Source organism: Gavialis gangeticus, unplaced genomic scaffold (assembly GCF_001723915.1).
Source record: "Gavialis gangeticus isolate Ggan-Ray unplaced genomic scaffold, GavGan_comp1, whole genome shotgun sequence".
Classification (NCBI taxonomy): Eukaryota; Metazoa; Chordata; order Crocodylia; family Gavialidae; genus Gavialis; species Gavialis gangeticus.
Genome location: NW_017729028.1, coordinates 37586301 through 37609049, shown reverse-complemented (window position 1 = coordinate 37609049; position 22749 = coordinate 37586301). Strand labels below are relative to the sequence as shown.

Below are 22749 nucleotides of genomic sequence, written 5' to 3'. Positions count from 1 at the left end.
ACTGCATGCTAACAAGCAGAATAAAATATATAGACAGGAAACAGATGCATGAATAATGGATTTTTTTATTGGAAGTGTTAAACTGTTTTATGATACGGCCACTTGAGTTTATTTTGTCCCAGTGCTCATCTTTAAAATATTCTCTTTAGGGTGCATTTTTAAACATAGTAAGTGGCAAGGCTTATATTTATTTGTAGAAGAGAGCATGTTTATGAAAGGAAACTGCTCTTCGTTTTAAGCTTTATTAACATAAAAACAAAAACACCTGAGAGCAAAAGATGAGTCTCCTAACTGGGTCCCCCCATAAGACTTCTTTGGTGTAGACTAAAGGAGAGTGTTACTATAACAACTGTGGCTATTGTTAAATAACACCAGCAAAATGCAACTGGTCGGTTTATAACAGTAGTTCCTTGTCAGGGTTCTGTGGTGAGAGGGTGGATGTCTGGTGCACCTTGTGGGTGTCTGCTGTTGATGGGCAAAAACTGTGGTCAACTGTTAGGGCTGTCAAAATTTACAAGGAAAAACCCTTTGAAAAAAGCGTAAGATTTCCTAATTTTATTTTTTTGAATGTGTTTATCAACATGAAATAAGTTTGCTTAGCTTTTATTTCTTTTGGCCCAATTAAGTATTTGTCTTCAAATTTACAATAGAAGACGTTTGCAATGTAGGTATTCAGCTGACTTTGTGAAACGGATTCTTGTGATACTTGAAGCCAAATGTGAAAGGCTTCAGGTTGTACCTTATTGCAGTTTGTTGGTTGTTTTGAGACTGCCTTAATTAAAATATTATATACTCCAGGGCATACTAAACATGGCAGTTTATTGTAATTCTTATTAATGGAGTGTATTTAATGAGTTTTCAGAAACAACTCCATCAGGTAGAACATACAATGTTGAATTTTATTAGGTACATTGAGTAAAGCATGCATAAGGTCTACTTGTTTGAGAGGAGCTGAGTGCTCGCAGCTCCTGTTAACTTCTGTGGTAGCTGAATGGGAGACTTGCTGGGTCTTCAGCACCTCTCAGATTCAACAAGCACTGCCTAATCCTGCCCTTACTTGTATAACGTCTGCTGAAATCCATTGGAGTTATGTACTCATGCCGTATGGGAACACCGTGCTTTTTGCTTCCAGTAGGGAACCATTATGTTAAATTGATGTTTTAGAAGATGATTTTCCTTGGTTACTAATGATGATGCCTATTTAGGGGTGGGCTACATAATATATTGGTACACCTTTAAATAAATTTATGATGTACTTTTAATTGCAGGTTGTAACTAGCTGCATTTCATATAAAATAATTTGCATATTGATTTATCTCCTTTTAAACTCTAAAGTGTTAAATTTATTTTATCTCCATTGCTGGTTTACACTTTTTTTGAACAAACTGTTATCTGTAAAATGTATACAGGTCATTCTGAAATCTAATCTAACCTAATCAGATATATGTGTGTATGTATATACCCTATTCTGTTCTTTTTCTACTATTAAATAGATTTTCAGATTAATATCAATCAGTCCATGAGTACGAAATGGCACAACTTGACAAGAATCTCAGTATTATTGTTATGCTATTAATGTGGGGTGGTAAGAGTCTTTAAATATTTCTGGTAGAATAGTTAATACAGCATGGAAGTTTGATATTTGTACAGTTTGTAAAGGAATTTGAGGTGTTACCCTATTTTGACTTCAGTTTTCAAGTATGCACCGGTGCATCATTAATCATAGGAAATGCAAAAATAAATAATATAGTCCCTTTGGATTTTTCATGTGAATACTTACCTTTTCCTTTTTTTGTATATACAGTTGAGGTATTTAGGTAACCCCTAACCTTTTGCTTCAACAAGGAGGTACAGTATAAAAATATTACCACAGTCTTCATATGAGCAGTTCTCTCTAAGAAAGCCTCTAGATGAATATTTATTGAAAAAAGCAAAGTTGCAATACAGAATGACTTAGCTCAGCCTGAATATAATATTTTGGACCACCAATGTATAAAATTAAAAGCACATGGATTTTGAATTACTAGAAAAGGTTGTAATTGATTAGCACTGCATGAAAGTATTGAAGTTGAGTAAGTTTTGATTTGTGAATGGTTCTATTCAATAAAGATTAATCCTGTATGCTTGATAAAATCTTAGTGCCTCTAATGAGTTAGTTTTTTTTTCTCTCCCCAGTTTGTTTAACCATCAGATATTTCAGTGTTCTTCTAACAAACTGGAACATTTCTATCTTAGTGAATTTTACATCAGTATGGCTGATTCAAATAATCCGGAGTATCAGTGGTTAGCTCAAAGGGGGTAATTGAATGAATAAATGTATTCTGTTCCTTACAAACCATTTAAATGTGGAGTATGGTTCCTTCATGGATTTCATGTGCTTACAGACTGTCGTTAACAAGATGTGTTCTTATTAACATGAATATGAGCCATTTCTGTATTGAGCATTGCGATTTTAGTAGGACTTTTTTGTGATCAGCTTGATGAGTTTCATTTTTACTTGCTCTATCCATCTATTCTAGTCAGTTACAACAGTTCTTTATGATGGCTAAGACTAAAATATTAACCAAAACCTTGTCTGATTTTATACTCTGACTTCCATGGAGTTGCACAGTGCGGATGCAGAGAACACATCTCGGTACTGAATTAGGATCCAGTTATTTATAAATGATATTAGTGCATATTTCAGAACTACTGTGAGCTAAAAGGTCTTGTTTAATCTATGTCACCAAGAAGATTGCTAATAAACACACTTTTTATTAGTTATGTACTATTTATTCTGAGCAGTTTAGTATTGATTCACTTTAAACAAAAGGCAAAATCATGACAGCCTTAGCCTATTTGAATTGGTAGCCTTACATTTCAAAAAACTGAAAGGAAGGCATATACAAATAGAACACACTCCAACTTGGATTCAGTTCAGAGCATACCTGTTGGGCAGAATTAGTCTAATGAGTACAGAACCTAGTGTTTAGGTAATTCAGACTTAAAGGAGTAACTGTATGCTCCTGAAGTTACAGAAGACCCCTCCCCGCATCAGGTGATATGGAAATTTGCAGAAATACCACAGGTTGAAACAGATTAGCAGGTACGTAAATCAGAGACGTGATTCATGCTGCAGATCCAGTTGCAATAAATCGTGGAACAGAATAGGAAGAGATTGAATGCCAAACCTGACAGTACTTAAAATGATAATCTAATTGTGCATTCTCAAAGGCAACGGCATCAGTGTCTTAGTAGTTTGGAAACAATAAATAGATGAGTGATTTGCCCCTTTTTTTTCTTTAAAGCATAAACATGAAAATAGGTATTTTCACAACTTTCAGGTATACTGATGACATGTTGATATAAGAGAGATTTTGTTTTAGACATTCATTGTAGTTTGTCTCTCAGGATATATTTACATACCCAACTCTATTTACGCATAATTCGGAAGAACTCATTGTCCCGGTTATAGCACTTTGCAGTAGGTTAAAGAATGACCAAAAGTAGACTAATTCAGCAGGCAGCACTGCATGTTATGATAATTTTAGCCAACTTACTTTCTTCTAATCTCTTTTGGAAGTAAAAGCAAAAGAAAGTCCCTATACATGTAAACTGTATTTCCTGTTGTAAACACTGGGATAATGTGGTCTGGCTACACTTCTGCTGTGCTTCATTAAGAGAGCAGTTTTAGTAGAAATGCTGCCTACAATTTAAAGACTATTTTTTGTATCTGCATTTCACTCCAGTTTTTCTGTGAGGTATAACTATTAGAGCAATTGTAGACAGTACTGAGATGTAGCATTTCCAGTGCCTATGTGCATTTTTAAACGCAACAGTTCTCTGTTCCTTTAAAACTTTTTCTTTATGTCTAATTGTGCTCATAGACTTAAACTACTTTCATGTGCTTAGATAGGAGCCAGTTGCAATGCGTGAAGTAGGAGGGGTAAAAGGAACTCCAACCATCAGCTAGTTGCGATACAAGCTTAATCTATACTGAAAGCATATGTAGCATCTTTTTTGACTAGGAAAAAAGGGAGGAATGAAGGAAATAGGTTTAACTACAGCCCTATTATAGCTTCATCATGATGGACAGCATTAAGAAAATTTTGTAAGTTTTCAAAATGTTTTACTGTTCTTTCAGTTTGTTTTCCTCATCTGTCTTAAATGATTCAGTGAGAAATCTTTTCATATGTGTCTGACCACTGATCAAATGTGATCAGGGGTCAGCATTTTGCTATTGCCCTTTTAAACGAATGCTTGAAAGCATTTAAGATTTTATACAAATCACTCAAAAGTTAGTTTCATTCAGTTTTATATAGGGGTTCTCTATCTCAAAAGACATTGATGTTTATTGAATCCAACAGCAGATCTGAGAAGAATAAAAGGTTTGGAGCGAAGTGATCTTAGAAGTACAATGTGTGTGCTCTCAGTAGGGTCATGCATGTCAATCTACATGGTATATGCATACATGGAATGCTAATTCATAATTACATGATTTTATGAAGGTGTTTTAAGACATCTGTGTTTACAGATCTTAATATTTAATCCAATATTTGGCAACATACCATTATATAAAGTAGCTTTAAAAATGCTAATTTCATCCACTTCTTTAAACTCCAGGTTTTTTTTGGGTGTTTTTTTTTTAATGCAGAAACTGCTCTTTGCTTAGTCTTGACTTAAGTATGGTTAGAAAAACTGTATCTGAGCACTGATGCATTGTAAACCATGCCTTGCTGTGGAAAAGTGGAAACATTAACAGATTGTTGGTCTAACAGATTCCTTTTAGCATATTACTAGATGGAGTTGAATTTGAGACATCTAGGACAATTGCTAGGGCAGTCATGTGCTGGAAAGGATTTCAGATGCTATATTTTACCAAGGCAAACAAAGTTCTTTGGGTGAATCTGATATTTTACCATCTTTTTTTGAGATACAGAGAACTGGCTGTTAATCATGTAACTTCCTTCTGTTTCAGCAATTTGATTACCCAGTCATGTTATAACTGTATATAAATGTCCCATTTTATTCCAGTTTCTTCACCTGGTATTGTAGGATATGATTGATTCTATTAATTTAATACTTTAGCTTTTTACCTAGTTCAGAGCAGCATCATACGTCTCCAAGTACATGTCGCAGTGCACATGGAGTCAGATAGGTGACAGATGAGCACACCTGCTGTCAAACGCCAAGGTATAAGCTGGCGATTTCATGTTGCCTAGCTTTTCGGTTAACAGTGTTGTTCTTAATATGCACGTATTACTTACAGTAACATTTTTTTTTCACCTGACTAAATCTCCCATCTTCAAACCATAATATATCATTCAACAAGTTTGGTTTTCTGTTGTGAGAATGCCCAGTGCTTACTCAGAAAATTTAAAAACAGATCGTGGTACTTACCCCAAAAGAAGTTTTGCTGACATGGTGTCACTGAGCTGAACAGACTGTTTGATGCCATAGTCCCCCTCTCTTTTCACACAGAACTTGTACCTTCTGATGTAAGTGCTGCTTGGAGCCTTAAACTGCAAACACAAACCATAGCCAAACCTTCCTTTAGTTTTACAGAGTGCTTGGAGTGCATAGACTCCTATATTTGTTTTTTTTCTGTCAAAAAATTGTGAAGCGCTGGTAACATGTGAAAAGCAAGGAAACAAAACAAAAAAAAAAGAGAATGAACAAATATTTGAAGGACCTACTATTACTGCATAGACTGTGGTTAGACAGCACTTACTGACTCTGTTGGTCTCAGTGGCTGGTAGTGACCTGCGGAGATTAACCATTTAAAAACCAGAGGCTTCTTGCTGTCCTCCTGGAGAAAGTTTGCACCGCACTTGTGGTTCTGTGGTTGTTTGTGAGGCGAATGAAGCATTCACACAATCCAAAAAAGCAAAAGCTTTAAAACTCCTTTTTTTGCAAGCACTGTTACTGGAGAGACAGAATCATGTGGTTTGTGACATCAGAGTACTCAAAGTAAAGTGGGACTGCCTACCACTGTGGCTTTTTCTTTCTTTCTATTTTTTTTTTTTTATTTTGACAAAAGGCCCGTGGTAAGGCCCTTCCTGGCATCCAGAAGGATATAGCTTTTTAATTTTTGTGACTCATGAGGATTTGGAGGGAGTACAAAATGTGAAAGAGCCCAAACTCCTGTACAGTTAAAGCATATGGACAGCAGAACTTTATTTGTACTCTCACTTCAGGTTTCCCCCCTCCTTTTTTTTTCTTTTCTTCCCCCCCCCCACCCCTCCTGTTTCTAGCTCATTATTGTGTCTGTGGCAAAGTGAGCAAAATTGGCGCAAGTGGCTGTATGAAATTCTGAACAACAGTGATGATTTACAATAATTTACATCTTTGGATTGTATCACGATCTTGGGTCTGCTTCATATTTTGCTGGGTGGCTGGATTCCTTCTGTTTTACTTTTTCTTCTTGTCTTCCTATACTTGTGAATCTGTAACTCATTGTAAGAAATTTTACCTTTCGTAAGGTCTAGTAGCAGACTGCTTGTTGGGGCTGTTTTGTACTGTAATTGGCTGTCATAGAAGTGTTAGTCTGGGGATTCCTTTACAAATTTTAAATCATGTCCGTCTTGCTTACATGTGTTCAAGACTAGCTGGCAGTTATTATATAATGACATTTAAGTGCAATTATATACCTTTTGTATTTTATACAGAGCCTGTCATTTGGATGCTGTAAATTATTTGGGTACTGCATTATACATTGTGCTTTTAGAATAAAAACTGTTGTAGGGATTTAATATAGATGCTTAACATAATGAATTGTATGGGTTGTGGGATTTTGATTGCACTTATGTTATAATTGCTTCTTATAATTTTAATGTTTCAGAGGAACAGCATAGTGTTAGACTTTGGGACACTGTAAATAACTTTATTCAGCAGTTAGTAGTGTCAACATCTATTTTAAAGATGAAGCGTAAATTTGATGCATGTGTTAGATTTGAACACTTTTATCATGTTTGTGTGTGCATTCACAATATTATCACATATTTAACTTTGACTTTGTATAGTACAAACTTTTTACTATACCAGTACAGAATGGGTTAACAGCAGCAGTATTTTTTTTGTTTATAATAGAGGCTTTGAAATAAATTGCAAAATGCTGTGCATAGTAAGGAATAATATGTACAGACAGTGTGTATTAGTAGTCTTGATTTGCTCACTCAGATTCAGAACAAAATTGGAAACATCTTTGGGAAACTGTCTTATTTTTGCCCCTTTGGACATTTATATGTAGAACTCATTTTCTTGTTAGCATGATTGTATACCTTGGGCACTGCATTTTACAGTTTCATCAGAGTGTAGGATTTTTGGTATATGTGGGGAAGGGATAGAAGCATGGCAGAAAAAGAAACTTGCTAAGGATTTTCAGCCTGTATTTGTACCACTTTTGATGTATATATCCGTGGCAACTAACCTCCCTCCCGCTTCCCCATTCTTCCCACCCCTACTTCCCGAATAAGAAAATGACCAGAAGTGGTGTGAAACTAATAAATGGAAAAGTGGGTGGATACTGGGTTTGCCTTTTGTTTCTTTTTTCTTCTTTTGGTGGATGGAGGTGAGGAAACGGGAAAGGGGAATTTTCAATTAAAATCACAACTTGTAAATTTTTTCTTTTTTTGGAGGGCTGATATGCATAAGAAAAACATAAAATCATTTTGTTTATCAGCATCTCTGTCATAATGCCTATTACAATGTGCACCGTGCTTGTATTTTGGAACATTTTCAGTTCTTTAGAAGTTGCCACATTTCCAGAATTCTTCTTAAAATTAGGAGATACAGTGAACTGTCATGTAAAAAAGTAAAAACCATTATTTAACTTGTCCCTTTTGAAGATGCATTTCTTGTACCCCTAAATGTTATATTATGGTATGAGCATCACTGGAAACAAAAAAGGTAAGGGGTAAAAATGATGAATTGTACTGGCAATTCTATCATAAAAACAAAGTAGATTTGTTTAGGTTAGAAGTTTAATTAACTTTTAATGTAATAAAAGCATTTAGAGGGCATTTCCCTATAATTTGTTGAATTTCAGTTCACAGAATTTGTACAAAGTGCGGACTTCTGCAAATTCAGTAACACATTGAAACTGTTTATCATTTTGCATGTTATGGTAATGAAAATTAATTTTCTTATGTAATACATAACTAAAATGTTGTCGGCAGACTTTTTTTTCATTCATTTAAAACCATCCTTTATAATTTTAAAACCAAAGAAGTTCATTACTAGTCAGTTTTTCAGTGTCTGAAAAGAAACTTGCCACAGAGCTGTTGTTTTTTTTTAACTTCTGTAAATTGAAATAATGTCTTTAATTCTTCAAAATAGCTGGGGGTTTTTGTTTGGTTTTTTTTCATTCTTTCACCTATATATTTGTAAGGTTATTCACCAGTGTTCGTTTTTAATATGTTATCTGTAAGGTATAATTTTTTGAGTGGCACCATGCAGCTTTTTCAACTCTGATTTTAAGATTTAAATCACTAAAATCAATTTTCTATTTAGCATGGTGAAGTTTACCAAACAATATAAAAACTTGTTCCAGTGTCTGGTTGGAGTGTAGTTCTAAACATGTTTTCTCTATTAATTTGGAATTTAAATATTTCTTGGCATTGGAAATGTTTCCTTTTTAGTGGGTATAGTGTGTGTGGAGGGGGAGGAGGTTTCAAGCAAAATTGTGTTTCAGCTCAATACCTGGCAATCCCTTTCTTCAAAAATAGCTTGCACTTTTAGTGCGATGAAGAAGAAATCTGAATTTTGAAAAGTTGTTGTGTAAACAAGTTTCTTGATTGCAGTCTCATATTTGACAGTCTTTTGTTTAAATGGCAGAACTAAAAAAAAATAAATCAAAGTTAACTTAAAAAAATCCACAGGGGATACTTTAAGTCACTGATACAATTACACTTACAAAAGGAGTATCAAGTTAAAGAATTTGCTTTGTAAATTATGGACTAGTTCTTTGATGACAAATTAAATCTCATTTTGAAATTAAAATCAATTGTAATACAAACCTAATGCCATCGTATCCTTTATCTTTTTGGAAATTTGTTTTGAAAACCTTTTAAGATTTGCTTTATCTTATTTCCAAACATTTTGCTTTTTGTCACTCATACTTTTATACAGCATATAAACAGTATGATACACTGGGGAAAGTTTATTTGTACTTAAATTTGTTTTGATGCTATGGTTAGAGGGGTTTAAAAATTCTACTTGCTCTGGTAGGATGATGGTCTTGTAACTAAGTGTAATTTATTCAACGAGTAGATGATATTTTAATAGTTTTCCACAGAAACTGACATAGATAATACAGCATATCCTTTATTGCTACTTCAGATGCTTCAGTTTGACAGATTTTATTCCTTAGATCCGTATCTATTGGTGCTACGTTTTTCTGTATCTGAACCAACCCATTTGCTTGGTTTCAGCATCTCACAATCAGAAGCCATTCTCACCCTCATTAGAGTTTTCCTAGCGGTGTTGGAATTTACTTTTTGGTAGTTCTTACTAAATTGATATACACTTATTCTGTCCTAATATGTATAATTATAGTATGTTCATATTTTGTGGATGGGCTGTGTAGACTGGGATTTTTCACTTCCAGCATCTTTATAGTTGCTTAATAGAGTCTGAATGTTAATATAAAAGATGTTTCCTTCGCTTTAATGGAATGTGAAAGTACCTATTAATAAAATAACATTCAGTAAAAATACTCTCACAAGTTATGTTTTTTTTCCTAATGCCACTTTTAAAAAATACTGACTCTTGTCAGAGCTATTTTTTGGCATCTGCAGGATAAATGAGGGATATTCAAATAACTGACAAATGTATCCACTTTGATTCTCCTCTGTGCATCTTATTCTCCCTTGACTTGTGTGCACTAATTTAACAAGAAAGATATGAAGCTGCTTGATTGATTTAGAAATCACAGATTGTGGGGGGAAGAAAGAAGCTTTTTCTTCCCAGGTTAAGCAAATATTTGGTTGTCTGCCTCCTTTTCATTGAACTCATACTGTTAAAGATCAGTTTAAATCTGAACAGAAAACCACTATGACAGATTAAGATGACAGTAAGCCTTTGTTAATCAGAGATACATTTATTTAGTAGTAAGTAACATAATTGTTTTATGTTGCCTTGGGTTATTAACTTTTATCATTACTCAGAAAAAATGTTCACCAATTCAGCTTCAGTGATTAAAGTATTCTGCCTGTGTTTGGGCCTGAAATAAGATTCTTCATCTAAAAAGTCAAATATCTTTCAATGGCTATTGCTTTTTTACATTTATAGCTCAGTTATTTTCCTGGATAGCAATGCTTTTTTACCCCCCACCCCCCCGTTCTTCATGCATTTATTCTTCATCTGTACAGCAAGTGAGACGATAACTTTACTTGGCTGTAGTCTTACAGTCAATATATAGGTTTAAAATCATTATAATCTTATTGCTATTTTCTCCTGTCTGTTTTCTTAAAAAAAAAAAAAAAAAAAAGTCAACTTGCAGAAAATATGGGAAACTTGTCTCATATAACAGCTGAGGATGTGGCTAGGTTAAAGCAGGAAACTGCTACCCACAATGCAATGTTACATACACTACCACTTAATAAAATTTATTTCAAACATGCTACTGACAAAACCAAAGAAAAATAATATCCTAACTATGCTAGTTAGTATACTAAATATATCTAGGGAAAAGTGAAAGTAATCTCTCTTGAGCTTTTTTGCTTATAGGATATGGTACTACAAGTAATTAAACTACAGGAGATTCTAGTTGCTGAAACAGTGAACTATTTTTAGAAAATATTCACCTCTTGTTGGAAATTAATGGTTGTTCTCTTTTAATAGCAGTTGAAGTTGCTTCCTTACGTTAAGTTTTGGTAGCTTACACTCTTAGCTTTTGGGGTGTTTATGCTATAATCGTGTGCTGTAACCCTGTCTACTTACCTTTCCTTTTGATTGGTCTTGGTGTTATCTGTACCTTTAATTTACATACCTATACCCTACCCAAGTAATTTATTCTCTCTCCTTTCCAAAGAAGATATGAAGCTCAGTACTTTGTGTGGTTTGATGGAGAAAAGGTGGTCAGGCTGTACTTAAGAATAGAACTAAGAAGAGCATGACAAACTTTAGCTTCATTGCTATCACTTGCATAAAATTCTCTTATTGTAGCCATCTTTGCATATTACAAATTATTTATGAGAGTTAAATTAGATATTTTTGAGCCATTTATATATTTTTGAATTGGTTTAGTGATCCCTGTGAAGACATCCATACTAGCTCATCCTAAACGTCATGAGAGTTTTAGTTTAGAAATGACATGTTCTTTGATTCTCATTGTTTTTAAATACATGCATATTAAGGGAGATCCTATTATGGAAGAATTTTTTTGAAGTATTTTCCTCTATAGTTAGAGAACGCTTATCAAGAACAGCTGCTGCAGTGCTATGGATCCTATCCATGGACTCATGGTGGTCTGCTGAACAACGTTCTTCAACTTTGACAGGTGAGACAGAGACTCTCCAGTGCCACTGCTTTTGGATGAATCTAGCTGTGGTTGGAGAAAGTGCATCTTGCCAAAATATATGGGTAGGACCACACACAGCCTTTAAAATAGTTATTGTAAGCTTATTTTTAGGCAATATATATCTTGACAGTTCTTTTATTTGCATGCCAGTTTCATTGCTGCTTATAGATTTTTTTCATTTATTTTAGTAATGGCAATTGCAGATTTAAATCTGTATTTGTGAAGTTTCTGCATAACATTTACACTGGAAAAATACAAGCTTGGTCCATTCAAACCTCAATCAAGATTAGGAGACAGGCTTTTAAAAATATTATAGCAGAGCATTCATACTGCTGAGAATTGGTGTCAGTGTTTTCATATGAAGTCACAATTTTCAGGGGCATATTTTAGCAATAACACTTGCTTCTGGATTTAAAATTACACCAGTTTCAGTTGCTTCTGTGCTTGTATAAATATAAAATGATGTAGATTTAAGACATGGGATTTGTTTAATTTGTAAAGGGTAATTTTTTTTTAGATGGCCAAGTTATTAAACAGTTAAATTAAAATCTGTCCTTGATTTATGCAGTAACTACTAGACAATATTTTATAAGTATTTTTAGCATGTAGAGTATTTTATATATTTCAAGCATCTATCTAGACAATTGTATGGATAATGCACATGAAATATTTGACTGACAGTCTGGAAGAGTTGTACCCTGTAGGATTTATCTAGTAACTTTCAGAACAGATGTGTTTTATTGAACATAATACTGAGATGTAGGGATGCTTTACAGTAAAGGATTCATAACTATTTACTTTTTTCATGTTCTGTAGTTCCTAGACTACCTTGCATTCCCAATGTGTGCTTATTAATGGAACATTGTTCATTCTTTATCAGCTAATATTTTTCACACTACTGCACCAAGCAACTTTACAGACAAATAAGATGACAGATATTTTTTGGGATGATGCTTTTGGACTTTCAGGGCACTAGCATGTTTTTGTGGTGGGGTCCAAATTAGAATACATGAGTTGCATTAAAACAGAAAAAAGCTTGCATGGGAAATGCATTCTGGATCAAACATAGCAGGCAGGCTTTAAACCGGACATCAGAGGCAAAGCTTTCACTTAATTCTGAGGATCTGTCTTGTGTATGTTAACTGTCTATGCAGAAGATGGAGCTATTCTGAAACATAAATGATATAAGAACATGCAAAGTTTTAGCTCTCTCTCATGCTAACTGGTAGGTGGGGTCACCTATAGGTAAGCTAAATTCAGCAGTTCTAGGGTGGGGAAGTTTCACCAGAGCTCTTTGGAATCGTCAGCAATAAAGAAGGGAAGCATTCCCCATGGCTGTAATTAATGTAGGTGGGAAAGAGCCACAGGTACTAGTGGAAATCTTGCAGGTCAGATGAGGCTTGTGGAGCCATTAGACCTTGGGGGGGGAGGGGGTGCTTTGGCAATAGTGGCCCTGCTGCCTTAATTGGGTCGCTCCAGCCCACAGCCCAAAAAGGTTGCCAACCATTGCCCTATCCTGTCCTGCTGAAATTGGAAAAGTTCCCATGAATCCAAGTATCAAATCTACAAAGTGTTTAAAATGTGTGCACACAAGCACACAACTAGCAAGAAATGCTCTGTTTGTTCAGGTCAGCCACCACTCAAAGTGCCAATTAGATTTCACCCTGCTTCATCAGAAGCTCTGACTTCCTTTTAGTAGTTTTGCTTGTTAAGCCATATTATCACCCAAAAGATGCATCAGTAATCTGACACAGAGGCAGATCCTATTCCGCCTATTAGGCACAAAAATGAGATTGTTCCACCCTGGTTGTGTGCCTGAAAACCCATTAATGCATCTATTTTTGTAATATGCTGTCATTTTAGCCTTGCGGCAGTCACGTAAAGCAGCAAGGAAAAGGATGTATCCACCTCTTGTATCAGTAGTTTTTTAGGGACTCAAGAGAGGAGGAATAAAATCACACTTTGATGCTCAGGTCATAAACGCACCAATCCAGTGGCTTTAAGAATTACTTTGAGATAATTTTGTCAAATCCAATGAGGTCAAATCACAGCCATCAATCTAAGAAGAGTGAAGGGAAGCCCTTATTAGTGACCAAACCATGGGAAAGGAAGACCATCTGTAAGTTTCTAAAATGAAGATAAAGGTTACATGCGGTGCCTGCATATAGCAGTGTATTAAAATGTGTGCTGGTTGGCACCCTCAGCAGAGTGGTCAACGATTGAACTGGTCTGAAAACCTCTCTTTTCCCCCACAACTCCTCCCCACCGTTCTAATTAACAGTTCTAGGATTCCTTTAGGTCACGCTTGATGTGCATTTTGTGATGGACCTGGAGTGCTGCAGCCTGGACTGTACCTGCTCTGTGGATGAAAAGAACATGAAGTTCACATTTATCACTTCCAGTTATCAGTTCAGTTCACATTTATCAATTTTCCCTTTAAATGACACCAAATGGCATCAGTTAGGGGTCCAATTAAACAGAACTTTGTTTTGCTTATTGAATGCATATTACAGCTAAAGATCATTTTCATGATTCACCCAGATTGATCTTTGGATGGAATAGTTTACCTCTTTTCTACAGAGTATCTTTTATTGTTTTGGGATCACAATTATTCTTTCTTTTACAAGCAAAACAAAAAACAACAGAAAACAAAAGGTATGTTCATATTTTAGCTCAGGAAAGGATAGATTCTCTAATTTTAGATGGCCTTTATAAATTCACTTGGGTTAAAAGAGATTCATTCGCCAGCTGAACTGGTGGAACGCATCCTTAGGGAACACATTACATGGCTGGGCCCTAGTAAGTATGTACTCGGTAAAACAAAACAAATGAGCAACACACCAATTGCTATCTTTTACATTCCATGTTGTTACAGTTAGGAAATAAACCTTTTGTTTCTAGGAAGAGCATAAAAATGAGCTTGGAGCATTATCTTTGGTATCAGTGAAAAAATAGCATGTAAAGCTGATACAGTAGCAGGATCTAATCTTCTGGCAGAAGACAAACTGCATTTTGCCACTTTCATCCTTATTTTTACGTTAAATTTGTAATTTTTATTGACTCCTGCAAGTTTTCATTTCTTAAATGCACTGAATCTGATTTTCTTCCATTGTGAGGTCTGCTTTTTGCTGTGTGGGTTTGAAACAACTCTGCGACCGTCTGGTTATATTTTAGTTTTAGGAAAAATGATACCAGTCGTTTGAGAAATGGAATATTTGCAGTAGCAAGTGGCATCTTTACAAGCTAAACATAAGGATAAAAGAGTTGAAAAAACAAAATTTGTTGTCTTTTGGACAGAACTATAATAGAACAACTGTTGATTTACCATTAAGAGTTAGTGTGATTTATTTTTCTTCTTTTAATTGGAGAACAAATCCAGTTGGTTTTTGTATTTAGTTGAATTCCTCTATTTTCTGATGTCTGTAGAAGAAGGTTGGTCTTGTCTGCCATGGGAGCTGCAGTAATTTTAAATTATTATTCCTTCAAAAATCAGATCAGATTGAAAAGAAGCAGTTTTAAACATTCACATACATGAAACTTTGTTGTGTTCTTTAACTATGTTTACAATGTACCTTTTCCAGAAAAAAATTCATGATATGCTTCATGAAACGTGCTGCTTTCCTCCCAAGTGCAATAAAAGTTATTTCTAGGTTAGGCAAGCTGCAGGTGTTCCACCCAAGCTAGCAGTGAGTTGAAAAGCTTTGACTGACTTTCTCCAAAATACACATATATTAATTAAGAAAGAAAATTTGTAAAATTGGCAAAGACATGAAATATTTCCACTAGGTTTTTTAATTTATACAAACACACCTATATATTAAAACATTATCATTACAGTTGTAAAATCAAGCACTTATGAATTAGGAAGTGCCAGAATTAAGGCGGCTTGTTCAGTTTTAATTCCGCCCCACTCTGCATGTGCATCATGATGCAATTAGGACTGTGCGATCCCATTCTGGTTTTTCCCCCCATGGGATCCTGACTCATTCAGTGCACGCAATAGATAGTGTTCCCTTATGGGACACTTGTTCAGACTTTTGCTTTCTCCTCATTCAGTATGTGACCCACTGTCTTATTTTCTAGACATTATACAAAACCTCTTATGAAGGCAGAAGCATCAGTTTCCTCATGGACTTCTTTTATAGCACTTACTTCAATAATATCAGTATGGCATAGTTGTAAATTTACTTATTTTTCTTCATCATGCTGCTAGAAGACTTTTTTCTACATTGTACAGGTAACTGAGCTGAGACAGAGAAATTAAGGTAAAAAATACCTACTAATTTTGGATGCCCAATTTGAAATACAAGGGACCAGATATCTCCAGAGCTCTTATCATGATCTAGCACTCCATATGTAGGCCCTGGTTTAAATTGCAATTGTTCACTTTCCATGAAAATCACAAATGTAAGTGATTTTTATGAAAACGCAATTTGCAACGAAATGCCAAGATATGGCTGCTTGCCTGGGAGTTCCCCAGCAGGCAGCTGTATCATGGTATTTGGGTGCAACAGGCATTTCCCAACTGGTGGCAAAAGTTGCATCAAGCATTCCCCAGCCAGCAGGAAAAGTCTAGCAGCCCAAGAGTGTGGGGAAGGGGTCCCAGAAGGGAGGAGAGAGCTTGGGGATGAGTAAGGGAGGGGCTGTTTTTTTCCTCTGGGAAGAAAAAGTGCCTTAGCCCCTTCCCTACCAGGTGCTATTTGTTCCTCTAGGCAGGAAAATGGGTGCTGGGGGTTGGGGGCGGGGGGAGAGAATACATATGCGGTGGAGCAAACAGCCCCTTCCCTACCCAGTGCCAGGGCCATCTGCCAGGGCAGGTCCCAGGCACCCCAACCCCCCATGCCCCAATTTTCCTGCCTGGAGGAGCAAACAGCCCCTCCCCTACCACTGTTTCTGCCTCTTCTAGCCAGGCACGATGTGGGCTTTCCAGCAGCTGTTGGAGGCCTTGGGAGCAAAGTCTCTGCTGCTGCAATTAAATCTGGCCCTAACCCTGTCCCCTTAGTTGGGGAATGTGGGGAGGGGCACCACAACTTGGGCACAAAAATGATGCTCCCCCCCATGCTCTGGCCAAGATATTAGCGAACTGGGCCCATGATTTAAACCAGGTCCTGTCCATATGTTCTAAAAACAAGTCATTTGTAAATAGGAGTGCTCAGTACTTATGTGAATCGGATTGCAGGAGGAACACAGAAGTAGTGACCGTGACCACTGCTGAAAATTTTGGTTTACGAGGGTGCATGGACGGGCAAAACAGTTGACGTCAATTTTAAATGTAATTGGTTTATTGTGTGAAATTTGCCGTATGGATGCAACTTTTTTGTTGGTTTACTCTCGTACTGGTAGTTGAGGAAATTTAGCATCATTGTAATGATAAACTGAAATGAAATGGGTTACCATCAGATGACCTGATGACTTGTCTGTTATAAGGCTCCCCTGCCCCTTTTATGTAAGGGTTTAGTGTTAGGTCTGGCCCTATCGTGACTTAAGTCATACAGCTTGCTAGCTTTAAAAGAGCATTAGGTAATGAGAGAGTTCAGTTTGGGATACTTTTTTAAAATGAGGCTTGTATCTGATAAGAGAAGAAAAGAACTTGTAAGGTTATTACATAATCTTCTACTTTATGAGGATTTTTTGTAACTTTTGAAGGATGGGCCAGCTTGACTAAATATATTTTTGCTGGTCTGATCTGGTATGAGATAATTCTTTTGTTCTGTATGGGGTGGAACTTAATTTGATCCCTGAAAAAATACACAGAGTGAAATATCTGGAGCTCAAAGTGCTGAGGCAAGTAGTCGGAGATTTGAATTAGTGGCTTCAGGAAGGCTGAGGCCTAAATTCTGTTTTACCTTTACATGCTAAAATGGCAATTAAGTAGCTACGTAAGTGCAGTTTTTGGCTCTTATGCAGTATTAATCCTGTGCAGCTGTGTGTTCCTTCCCCTGCTGAGCATGCTCACAAGGCTGTATGGTGGCTGCATAGCTTCTGGGATGGAGCAGAATCACCCAGGCATGTGCTTAATTCTTCATAGGTCCTGTAAACATAGTTGCAGAAAAAAAAAAAACCCACTGGTGTTTGTCAGAGGAGGAACAGGAGGGTAGATCAATAGTCTAGTGGTTAGAGGACTTGCCCAGGGAGCTGCAGACAGAGCTTCTAGGCTTCTGCTTCCCAGAAAAGTACTCTAACCACTAGGCTATGGACTAGGCATTGCCCAGAGCATGTTCATTCCCTCTTTTGAAACTGGCTTATGGGGCAGCTAAGAGGGGAAATATGTAGGACCTAGAGTAAGAGAGCAATTCAGAGTTCAGTCCTTTGAAAGGGTGGGACCCTGGGTTCAGGTTTTTCCTCAAGCTGCAGTCCCTAGTGGAGCAGGAACTATCCCGCAGCTTTTTATTGGGAAGGCGCAAAAAAACATGGTCCATTTTCAACACTTCTGAAAATGTTTAGTATTTATTAAGAACATGATTCCTACCTTGTTTCTCTGATGTTTAGGACATTACCTAATGCAATAAATCACATTGCCCTTAATTGCAGAGACTATTGGTGGTGGGGGGAAGGAATCTGAGTAGGGCGATTTATTGATTGAAACAGTGTTTGGTTGAAAACAGGAAACAGTAATATGCTTATTGCCATATAGTGTAGTATTTGAGAAATAAATTTCTGCTTCTGTTGTCTGTACTCAAGATATGGAGTTGGGAACTCAAAAGTTTTAATTCAGGCTGTGAACAATGGCTGCTTTTGGCTTAGGGATAGACACTTGGCCTGACCCTTTTTTTGCCTTTCTGTTTATCCTTCACAGCAACTGAATGACACCAGGGTATTTTATTGGAGTAAAATGCATGCAAGAAAGAGAATGGTTAACTAAATGAAGACTTCAGATTTGGGCTTGAAAGTTTAGTTCCCAGCTCTACCACAGATTTTCTCTTTGACTTTGGGGAAGTTATGAACTCTACCCTGTGCTTCAGTTTTCCATCTGTAAAATGGGAATAATGCTTCTCTCTTCCTCCCATTATAGTTTCATAGTTGGTAGGGTTGGAAGGGACCTAAGCAGATCATCAAGTCCACGGGCGGGAAAAGATGCTGCGGCAAACAACCCAGCTAGGTGTCTGTCTAACCTCCTTTGGAAGACCCCCAGGGTAGGAGCAAGCACCACTTCCCTTGGAAGCTGGTTCCAGCTCCTATCTAGCTGCCCTGACTGTGAAGTAGTGCTTCCTGATGTCTAGCTTGAGTTTATCTGTCAACTTATCGCCATTGTTCCTTGTTACTTCCAGTAGTGCTCGGGGGAACAGGGGCTCTCCCATTGCCTGCTTGTCTCCCTCGGCCAGTTTTTAGGCAGCCACCAGATCCCATCTCAGCCTTCTCTTGTGGAGGCTGTGAACAGGTTCAGGTCCTGTAGCCTCTTCTCTTAGGGCCTACCCTGTTGCCCCCTGACCGTGCGAATGGCCCTCCTCTGGACCCTCTTGATGCTGTCCACATCCCTCCTGAAGTGCGGCGTTCCAAACAATGCACTATTCCAACTGTGGCCTGACTAATGTTGCACAGAGGGGGAGGATCACCTCATGGACCTGCTCATGATGCATCTGTTGGATGCATGACAAGGTGTGGTTAGCCTTCCTGACCGTGTCCTCATATTGTCAGCCCATGTTCATCTTGGAATCAGTGATGACTCCAAGATCCTTTTCTTCCTCTGTGCTGACGAGAAGGGAGTTCCCCAGCCTGTAGGTATGCTGCTGGTTCTTCCTCCCCAGGTGCAGCACCTTGCACTTGTCAGTATTGAAACCCATCCTGTTCTCATCCGCCCATCTCTGTAACCTGTCTAGGTCTGATTGCAACCTATTCCTCCTTTCTAGCATGCCCACATCTTAGTGTCATCTGCAAACAGGTGTATGGTGCTTTTGTGTAACTTGGACAAAGGACTGACCCTTTTGCCTTATGGTGATTAATGAGTGAAGGAGCGCTGAGTTTGGGTGATCACCACTGAGTCTCAAGCTAAAAAATGTGCTGATGGATTAACCATGGGACTATCCCCTGTTCTTCCTTTAGTGTTGATCTGCAGCTGAATCAGCTTGCTTCTTTTGTGAATACAACATAAGCAAAAGCAAGTTATAAGAACGATAAAACAAAAAAATGCAAAAATGCTAATCATGGTCCAGGCAGTAGCATGCACCTAAGGTGAACGCTGGTTAATTAGGCAGATAACATCTCCTACTCTACAACTCTCCACTACATCCATGGCCAATTTATATTTTCACAAGGCCTCAGCTGCAGCAGCACTGAGCTGAGCAACCCATCTCCACCCCTTTTCAACTTTCTTTAACTGCTGTTCTAATTTGTTCCATCCTGCAAATTGATGGTCCCAAACAGTGGCTAGCCAATCACAGGAGGGTTCAGATTTGCTTGAAATTCTAAGTTCACAGCTCAAAGCCAATTAATTGGAGTCAATCCCTGTACAGTTTGAATTATAATTGATGCCCCTCTTTCATCTAGCAGCCAAATGCATCCCTCTGTGTCATTCAGCTATAGGGTGTGGTTAGGCCATAATAAATTGGCAAATCCTTCCCAACATGCCTGGTTTCCCACTGTAATTGTCGCCATTGCCTACTGGTTTAACACAGCTGAGCTGTGGTGGTTGTTTAGGCCATTCCCGCCAAAGGGTTCCCATACCAACCCAGATGTCATGAATCTAAACTAAAGGATTACAAATTGCAAATCTGGATCCTTCAGGTGTGGCTACATCCCATACCTCTCAATGCACTACCCTGTCCCATTGACAACCGCCTCCCACTCCTGGCATTAAAAGCCGGCCCTTTGTCCAAAGTCAGCCTGCTGGTCCAGTGGCTGTGAAATAACAAAGTTCCCTTTGACATCCTTCCCAATTCAATGTCCAACAGTGTTGGAACTGCCATGCAGACTTCAAGGTGATGGCAAGGCTACTGTTGTCCAAATCTTTTGGCCAGAGTCCTCTCTTAATGTCTTTAACAGCACCAATCAGCTGAGCACTCAGAACCTGTTGCGCGCTGTCACACACCTCATCCCAGGTCAGATCCTTGAATCCCATATAGGCAATCTGCAGCAGACTTCGTAAGACATGGGTTATACTTGCCCCTGCATGGGTGGTCCATTGAATAGCATTCATCAGTACCCAGCTCTCTAGCCTCCGGCCTTGATTTATATAGGCAATGCCATGTTCCAATCTGTCTAAACAAGCAGCGTTATCAGCTCCCTTATAGGAATTCCAGACTCCCCTCACCAAGTTTGCTCCATCCCAAATAGTGTCAGCGACAGCTCTCTTTTTCTTAGCTGACAAGGCTGGGAATAAGTCTGGTATGGCCTATTTAAGAAGGCTTATTTGGGTTTGAGATCCTGTACTACAGTTCCAGAAATAATGCTTTATGAACCATTCATCTGGAGCAATTGTGATTCTCATGTGAAGAATAGAGGCATTGAGCAATACTGGCCTTTCCATACTACTGTTCCACCAAGGCAAGTGGCATTCCCAATTTAGGTGCCCATCAGGGTGAGGAATAGAGGACAATGGGGCGAGTACTGAACATCCAGTATTGCCAGTGAGGGTGATGGCATTGTCGCAAACCCAATGGGATCCACACTGTGTTTCTCTGTGGTTGGTGCTATGCAATACTGTGTGGCAGCTTTGAATATTAGAAGGTTTTTTAACCACATAACAGAAATCCAGACTCACCATAACCCATTTTTCATTAGCCAACCAACTAATGTTCCATTTCAAGATTGGAGAGCTCCATCGTGACTTCATATCAGTGTCATTAGCATGCCAAGTGATTTGTTGCTCCCATCTTACTATACCTCTTTGCTGATAGAGGTATGTGGCACACCAGCCTTTCAAAAATTCATTTTGAGGAGGGGGGACAATAGGCCTCTCAGTAGTTGACTCTTCAAGAAATGGCACTGTTGTTAATTTGGGAGGTATAGCTTTACTAACTGTGGGGTTTGGTTCAGGGGAATCCTCAGGTGCCAATGGCAAAACTCTGGAGCACCCCTTTGCATCTCCATAAGGGGTATCCCGTGTGTAGGGAATGATTCTTCAATAATATCCCTATCCACCATTTCTATTACAAGTGCATCCCTGCCACCAAGGGATAGTTTACCTTTTCCACTAGGGCCGATTTTCAGTTTGATCTGTTGTTACATAGTGCCTGGTGGAATCCAGGAATTTAGCATTAGAATCCATGAGGTGACATCCATAAGCCCCAAAAAACCACGTATAAGGGGGGAATTAGCCTGAACAGCCATTAACTTGTGATTACTTGGCTGCAGGTGGCCCAGTTGGCCATTTACGCTGCCCAATAGTGAGTTCAGGGCCATTGGGATAAAAGGGCTCTCCAGTATCATACTCTGGGTGATCTGTGTCATCACCTGCAAAAAAAGGATTTTGAAAAAATGCAAAACTAACATACCCTTCAATTGGTGGAGGGTTCCAACTGATGATCCAGAAGACATTTAAGCCCAATGTCATCACTGTCCACTTCATCCTGCAAAACAAAATTGTCCTTTTCTTCGGACTGATTAGACTCATGTTGGGTGAAATAACCTTACTAAAATTTAGCATGGATCCGGTATGTAATAGAAAAGCTTCAGGCGCCCCTTCTTCTACCCAGCCCCGGATCCGTGGTCTCCCGTCTTGATTAAATTGAAATAGGAAACTGGCTGAGACCGTCAGAGGTGCAGCCTCAGTCTAAAATGGACGGGGATGGGAGTGCAGGTTCAGAAGTGAGGGTAAGCACCTGAGGGGCAGGTCAGGGAGTCCCAGACTTGAAACAGGTTTCCTGGTGTGCAAAATTCATAGCTGTGTATACCTCTTGGGGACAATCCCAGTCCCCAGGGAGGCGCGGCCGAGAACCCTTCTTGAATTGACCCCCTCCCTGTGCATCGTTTCAGCACTGGGAGTGATCGGAAGACCCCTTTGCAAGAGAACCTGCAAGTCTGGCAGCCAAGGTTTCCACCATCTGCTCTAGATGTTTCAGCTGTTGTCTAGATTCAGCTGCTCCCTGAACCTGCCTGCTTTGGCCTGTCTGCTGCAATCACCACCAAGCCTCTGCCTTTTCAAGACTGCAGGCAGACAATCTGCATTGCTACGCTCGTGACTGCATTTCTAACATCAGGAGTAATTCAGGAGGGACCAGCTGCAGCCTAGCTTCAGAAAGGCGAGTTGCCTGGTTGGCTCCAGCACTGGGTGGTAAAGACCATTGTGCTGGCAAAGGATCTTCCGAGACTCG

At 38.3% G+C, this 22749-nt stretch overlaps 2 protein-coding genes across 6 annotated transcripts in view; one reads left to right on the top strand and one right to left on the bottom strand.

Moving 5' to 3' along the window:
• The window catches only part of RUNX2 (runt related transcription factor 2), a 251017-nt gene extending 245228 nt beyond the window's left edge, over positions 1 to 5789 (bottom strand). For 2 of the 3 annotated variants that reach the window (XM_019520966.1, XM_019520967.1), the window contains exons 1-2: positions 5711 to 5789; positions 5380 to 5501 (exon numbers count right to left, since the gene is read on the bottom strand). In XM_019520966.1, coding sequence (XP_019376511.1) covers positions 5380 to 5437 — 58 coding nt within the window. In that variant the 5' untranslated portion in view covers positions 5438 to 5501; positions 5711 to 5789. The other variant, XM_019520968.1, reaches the window with a different exon arrangement.
• SUPT3H (SPT3 homolog, SAGA and STAGA complex component) overlaps positions 1 to 22749 on the top strand; it is a 496504-nt gene that overhangs the window by 60251 nt on the left and 413504 nt on the right. The gene's annotated exons all lie outside the window — the stretch shown is intronic.